This window comes from Acipenser ruthenus, chromosome 41 (assembly GCF_902713425.1).
Source record: "Acipenser ruthenus chromosome 41, fAciRut3.2 maternal haplotype, whole genome shotgun sequence".
NCBI classification, from domain to species: Eukaryota; Metazoa; Chordata; class Actinopteri; order Acipenseriformes; family Acipenseridae; genus Acipenser; species Acipenser ruthenus.
The window spans coordinates 454,871-462,015 of NC_081229.1; the positions used below are offsets into that span (position 1 = coordinate 454,871).

The 7,145-nt window shown below is 39.9% G+C and overlaps 1 protein-coding gene across 3 annotated transcripts; it reads left to right on the plus strand.

Moving 5' to 3' along the window:
• The first annotated feature begins 183 nt into the window (after positions 1-183).
• Positions 184-5,010, plus strand: LOC117972149 (phospholemman-like). 3 transcript variants are annotated; one of them, XM_059011261.1, is made up of 9 exons: positions 184-357; positions 1,515-1,570; positions 2,257-2,283; positions 2,533-2,568; positions 3,005-3,079; positions 3,285-3,321; positions 3,548-3,597; positions 4,386-4,426; positions 4,781-5,010. In XM_059011261.1, exons 2-8 carry the CDS (start codon positions 1,519-1,521, stop codon positions 4,406-4,408), a joined length of 300 nt encoding a protein of 99 aa, XP_058867244.1. In that variant the 5' UTR covers positions 184-357; positions 1,515-1,518; the 3' UTR covers positions 4,409-4,426; positions 4,781-5,010. The 3 variants fall into 3 exon arrangements, with proteins under 3 accessions (XP_058867244.1, XP_058867243.1, XP_058867242.1); XM_059011260.1 differs by lacking the exon at positions 184-357 and adding an exon at positions 1,171-1,195 and having other exon boundaries at positions 4,784-5,010; XM_059011259.1 differs by lacking the exon at positions 184-357 and adding an exon at positions 1,172-1,195.
• The last annotated feature ends 2,135 nt before the right edge of the window (positions 5,011-7,145 follow it).

Sequence of the window (7,145 nt, forward strand, 5' to 3'; positions counted from 1 at the left end):
CCTGTAATAGCGGGTGCAGGGCCCCGGCTCGCCCACCTCCTGCGTGTTTTCTTGTAGTAACACAAAACCATGAATAAAGCTGCGTTTGTAAGTTCCAAGCCGCCCTGCTGTACCCTTTCTCCTTCCTGCAGTGTCGGGAGCCCTGCTCCGCCCGCCCCTCTCTGCCCTACTCCTCTGCTAAACTTGACTTGGAGCGGATCCATAACGGGACTGAATTACAGTAACAGCTGCTCTTGACACAGGCGCACTCATAACATACAAACAACGAACAATATACAATAAGTGGGCTGCGCACAAGAAAGAAAATAGTCTCGCTTTTTGGTTTCCAGTCTCACAGAAAGGGGATCTTATCTTTAGGTAAGTACTTTTCTTTTTTCGAAGTTTTTTTTTTTCACTTCGCCGCCCACACACACGCAGAGGTCAACTGTGTAGCAGTTGTTGATCTGACTGGATTGTTTGCTTTTCTCAGTACCGTTATAAACGAGACCAGGGCAATTACAAACATGTCGGGTCTTTTAAAACGTGAAGCTCTGTATAACACAACTTACTACGCACGGATCATTTACTTTTATGTCAACGTTGAAATGTTGGATGTTAGCATTTTTCATGACGCATTAAACGATAAATACACATATACGCGAACAATCAATCAATAAATAAATAAATAAATAAATAAATAAATAAATAAATAAATACATGAATCGTGTTCCGAGTTAGGAGAATGATATCATTGTACTCGGCGGTTGGGATGACTCCGCCCTGTAAATCAAAGCGCTCTAACTTTAACTGTAATATTGGTGCAACATCTGTTTTCACTTTTTTGCCAGAAATGGTTCTGTACTCCCCATTTATAGCAATACTTTTTTTTTCAAATATTTTCCTTCCACTTGCTTCTCGTGCCGTGTATGTCTAGTTCCGAAAATAACCCAAAACAGCTGTGCGTGTAACGGAGCTGTACCCAAAGCTTCGCCAGAGAGTAATTTTTGAACTGCTCACTACGCACTCTTTCCTGGTCTGAGGCGGCAGTGTCTGTCTGTTTGTAGAAACTTAACTTTGGCTTCACCCGTGCACTGAAATGAGATGCATTTTTTCCCCAAAACTTTTTTTTTCTAAAAAATAATAATAAATAAATAGGCCTCCTGTTTATTTATTTAAACTTCCAATGTTGTGAACTGTGGATTACCAGAATGCGTTTGTGAGTATTCCTTCCACCGCACTCTGTATTGCATTGCTATTGTTCCACTCGTCACAAAGTTTGTACTCGTACGTTTTTTAAATATTTTTTTTTTCAAAGTCAGTGGATTCATTATATTTAGTTCAATATTAATAAAATGGCTCTGGACTGTGGTGGGCATCTCTCACAACAGTCTAGAACAGCTGTGTGCATTTTATTCTTTTAAAAACCTCGTGAATATGGCCCGATGTTTTAAAGTATGGACTGGACTTCTCAGAAGTACTTCCAAAGATATTACAGATACATTCCTGTCCCTCTGGGCTGTGTTTCTGTTCTGTAGGACCATGGACCTCCCTGTGCTGCTGGCGATCTGCAGCTTTGGAGCCTCAGCTCTGGGTGAGTCACTGCTGCCTGTTACAAATATTAGAGGAGAGCAGATAGATCTGTTAGAGCATTTTACAGCAACCGGGAACCCCCTTGAATTACACCAACCACTTATTTTTAGTGGTAGCCCTTGTGATTCTCCAGTGCTGTAAAATGCTTCAACATGTTTTTTAAAGAGAAATGACTGTCCCCTAAAAGACTGGTATCTGTTATAAATGCTTACGTACAGTTCACATTGTCTCTTATGGTAAAAGTACAGTGGGACTCTCATTTTATGTAACTTGCACTTGAGACACAGCACATTAGATAGATTAATAGCGGGATGGTGGCAGCCGCTCCTGTATCCCAGGCTGCAGTGTCTGGAAAATTATTCCTCCATTTCTACGCCTGAGCTTCCCTGAAGAAATCAGAGGCTGATTGAAGAATCTTCAACAATTCAGAATCTTCAACAATTGCTCCAGAACTCTTTAGAGACACTGCAGATTCTGAACCAGAGCAGCACTAATGTGTCTTTTAAACACGTTACAGTTAATTTAAGATTTGTCAGTGCAATGGGCCTCAGTTCTAAACCAATCCATACATCAACTAAACAATCTGACTTTCTTAACAACATCTAAGAGTGTATGCTGTAAGTATATGTACTTGAATTCATGTGATGAGGGGGCGTTGATTAATACACAGTTTTTGTTCTCCCTCAGTTAGCAGTGCTGCTGACCTGGAAGGAGGTAAGATAAAGATTTCTGTGTGTTTAGTGAAACTACACATTATCTAGAGAATTCTAAAGAATTCCTTTGTATTTTCTATAGGCATCCCTTTTATTTACTGATATATTTTTGCATGATATGTTGTACCCTTGAAGAGTGATCAGAAATGCTCCCACAATGTGTATCTGTCCCATTAATAAAGGAAAACGAAATGAACCTCGCAATAATTCACAGGTATTTTTAACCCATGTTGTTTTTTTCTCTCTTCAGACCAGTCATTGAATGAAGACGACCCTTTTTATTATGGTGAGTTAAAAGCAGTATTCAAAGTATATAAAACCTGCTGATTAATGTTACATTAACATATTCAATTACATGCTGCTTTGTAGTTTGCCCGTATCCTTAACAAAAAAACAGACAAAATTAGAACAATTTGACATTTCAAAATCTAACATGAAATACTGTAGTATTATGGCTTCTGATAGACTTTTGCGATTTTGTAGTTTCTTTGATTACATGATGTTAAATAAAAAATCTAAATTATGTTCATATAGATTTTTTTAATTATGTCTCAATCCTAAAATTCTAGGTGATGCAAAACTTTTTTTGTCAGAGCTGTGCTTTAGAGTAGTAACTGTCAACAGTTATTGATTTTGGATCACAAAAAGTATAAAGATGTACGAGGAAGTCTGGGATCAGTAAGTATAATAATGAGTAACAATAATGATCTGCTGTGCTTCAGATTACAAGACCCTGCGGATCGGGGGGCTGGTCTTTGCTGTGGTCTTGTTCCTAATGGGAATCATCCTCATCCTCAGTAAGTGAACTGTGGCCCCGGTATGGGATCTGGATTCAATCAAAATGAATGAGCTGCCATAGCCATTATATAGTAAAGCTATGGCAGCTCCATCAACTTTCATTTAATAAGCTACAAACTGTTTGTAGCATGAATGCACGCTGGATCTTAAAGCTTTGTAAGCACACCTTTCATTTTGAACAGATTCCCTGTGTTTTCATTGCAGGCAGAAAGTGTCGTTGCAAGTTCAACCAGCAGCAGCCGTAAGTGACTTCCCTCGGTTTCTGAATCCTCTCTCTTTAACATTCTGTCAGAATATTATCATTGGCAGTTTGATAAATAAATATACATGTAGTTATTGTTACTTTTTTGTCTGTTGAACCTTAAACATTTCGACTCATCCCAACAGTGCCCTCTGCTGGGAGGTATTGGCTATAAGGTCTATATAATGAAAGTTGAATAACATTTTTTTTTTCTTCTCATTTTTAGAACTGGTGAACCGGATGAAGAGGCGGGCAGTCTGAGAGCATCAATCAGACGTGAGTGTCGTGAGTAAAGCAGATATTGAAAACAGGAGAGTCTGAAAGAGATGCATTATTACTACAGGCTTGTGTCGTGGGTACAGCTGATATTGTAAAGAGATGCATTATTACTACAGGCTTGTGTCGTGGGTACAGCTGATATTGTAAAGAGATACATTATTACTACAGGCTTGTGTCGTGGGTACAGCTGATATTGTAAAGAGATGCATTATTACTACAGGCTTGTGTCGAGGGTACAGTGGATATTGTAAAGAGATGCATTATTACTACAGGCTTGTGTCGTGGGTACAGCTGATATTGTAAAGAGATGCATTATTACTACAGGCTTGTGTCGTGGGTACAGTGGATATTGTAAAGAGATACATTATTACTACAGGCTTGTGTCATGGGTACAGCTGATATTGTAAAGAGATGCATTATTACTACAGGCTTGTCCCCTGTCCTCTCAAACAAGACACATGGATTTGCATTTGTTTTGCTTCCTTGGAGCTAAGAGAGCTTAAACATAAAAAACCTCCTGCTGCTGGAAGTAGTCACCGGAGCTTGCCTATCATACTTGGACTTGGATACAGTCCCTCTCAAACACTAACATGGAACTGTATGTACTTTACCCAAAGTAACACTAGGTAGTCCACCATTAGTGCTATTTGAGGTCTGTAAAAACAGATGATGGTGGCTTGTGGTAAAACTGACTTTGCAGGATGTTAGCAGACTTTATTATGATCTCTTTTAAATGCATGTTCTTCCTGCATTCTAACCAACCTTACCTCCCTTGTCATTGATAGGAATGTCTTCTAGGAGGCAGTAAACACTGGACAGGTCTCAGGTGAGTCAAAGAGGCTGCATGGTCATTGCTGTGCAGTCCTATCCTATTTGTCATCACCCTCCTAAATCCCTCATGTAGACTTTAAGAGGAGAGAGAGTGATTTAGATTATTATCTTAAGAACCGTTTGTTCTATTCTGATTCCACTCACTGTGGACTTATCTGGGCATTACTTAACCCTGAAATGTGCAAAGGAGCTACTCAGACTGACTTTTGGGCTTTGTCGTGCTACCTGTATCATCCAGCAGGGGAGCAGTGGTGCTTCACAGTTTGACTGCAGTCATGCAGTTCACCCGCTCTGTTCCTAGCATGCAGCGTCTAGTTATCTGACCTCCCGTCTCTCTTTTCTGTTTCAGAAGGCGTCCCTGAGATTTAAGATGTCCCAGACAGTACACTACATATACAGGGTGCCCGGGACAGACGACTGCTACTCATACATATAGTAGATCGTTGTGCTCAACAGCTTGAATAACCAACTTCAAAACGTTTTGATGTGGTGCCTAATAATGTAAAAAAAAGGAAATATGTTTGTTTTAATATATCGTTCCAGCAGTGACAGGCAATAAAGTTTTCAGTCATCTCTAAACCTGTGATTTATTAATTTGTTGATTTATTGATTTATATGTATCAGTGACTTCATACACAGTAAGAGGCTCGTGAATAAGAAGACAAATATGGATTTTCAGCCCAGGATTCCCAAACTAAATCTGAGTTGTTTCATTGTCCTTAAATATTGGTTAACAAGGCATATCAGCTTGGTATTATTGACGTTATAGGGCTGCCAAAGCTTTTACAACGTTACAGATTCGCTTGCTCTACAAATCCATCCCTGGCCCTCATTCTGTGATATATAGAAGCTGCATCTATCTGCTGTAAATCAGTAATATCTGTCACTCGGACCGGGCTTAACTGAGTGACTGGTCTAATGCCAACATGCTTTTAAAGTAAGCTGGTATAGTACACTGTTCCATATAAAGTACGTTTTGCTTTAGAATAGGAGGATTGTAATGTTGTAACCTTTTATCCAAGTACTGTAGTCACGACTAGCCAGTAGACAGGCAGGCAGACAGACAGAGAGACAGGCAGGCAGGCAGGCAGACAGACAGACAAACAGGCAGGCAGGCACGCAGGCAGACAGACAGACAGACAGACAGACAGGCAGCCTCTTCTCCAGAGCTACCCGTCACTTTTCACGCATTATATAATTTATTTGTAAAATCACAATAACTTAAAATATGAATTACTTAAGACCAGTCCTATACACAATGTACTGTGCTGTGCTATAGTGAAGAAATGCGATAACCATCCTCCGCGCTTCCTGTGCAGGTGGCTTTGTTCAAACCATTTCTAAATTATTAAATTGAACTAATTAAACTCCTGATCAGATCATTTAAGCAGTTAATCATACCACTGTTAATCCTCCAAAGCTAGAGTTACAGATGTGTGCCCATGGTCAAAATCTAGCTAGTCTATACAGCTCCCGTACTGTATCTCGTTTACTGCAAAAATAAAACGTTTTTTTTCCCTTTTCATTTTTCTAAGGCTTTAGCTGCAGTGCACACGGTGCTGCGCCGCATCGCTTTGTCTCAACCCCGCCTCATGCCGCAAGACAGTAGCACTGCGAAGTATTGTCTAGGCTATCCAGGCTTTGTAGCAAAGCGAGGATTCCCCTTGCAAGCAGAAAGCTGGCTGGTTTCTCATCAATTCTATCGAGTGTGATGTGTCCCGCCGCACCCGCAGCATCTCCAAAAACCATTTTGACAGGATTTAAATAATGGATTTGAAGGGGAGGGGCTGCCGAGGTGGTGATTGGCCAGTAGGGGCTCCCCACGGCCCAAGCTTCGTAAACTGCAGATTCTTTTTTTTTTTTTTTTTTTATCAGAGGGAAATCTAGCTCACAAGAGTTCTCCATCCCTGCAGCGCGCAAGAGAAGACTGAGGAGCGAAAACGCGTCTCCCTTCGAAAGGCAGTCATGGCGACAAGTGGAGGTAAGCAGCTGAAAAAATTGTTCTTTCTTCCCAAAACCAATAAATTAATTCATGTATCTATTTAGGCATTCATTATTTCATTAATGAACCATTTCTTATATAATTCGTTTTTTAAATGTCGTCGTCTTCTTCTTCCACTTTCGGTTTCTCAAAAAAAGAAAACTCTTCCTTTTAAACCCGTTGTAATTAACTGGAGAAATTGCCAGGTATGGAAATGGAGCAAACCTCGCCCCAGCTTCAGTCTACAATGACCAGCCGGCTAATGCGGGTTTAACATCATCGGTGTGAACAATTCTGGACTAGATCTCATGTATACCTTATGCATAGGAGAAACTATATATATATATATATATATATATATATATATATATATATATATATATATATATATATATATATATATATATATATATATATATAGATATATAGATATATCAGATATGTTTGACTTTTTTAAATGTGTATTTTCTATTTGAGGTGAGTTTCTCAATACCAGTAAAGAATATGTACTATTTTTTTCTTTGCCGCAGCAGTTAAAGTTGATGCTGTTGACGGTAGTTTTTATGCAGGGAATGCGGTTGCCAGAACTACCCCCCTCCACCTCCCTCCTCCTCCTCCTCCTCCTCCTCCTCCTCCCCCGCAGCCCCACCAACGCTCTAATATTATGAGTATCTGCAGTGGACCGCTTTCCCATTCAATGAATGGCTGACTGATTGCAATCACGGAAGAAAAA

What these genes read in the sequence shown, in the direction of transcription:
- LOC117972149 (XM_059011260.1), top strand. An exon ending in AGACGACCCTTTTTATTATG is followed by an intron (nt 2,569 to 3,004) that starts GTGAGTTAAAAG and finishes GCTGTGCTTCAG; the next exon opens with ATTACAAGACCCTGCGGATC. An exon ending in AAGTTCAACCAGCAGCAGCC is followed by an intron (nt 3,322 to 3,547) that starts GTAAGTGACTTC and finishes TCTCATTTTTAG; the next exon opens with AACTGGTGAACCGGATGAAG.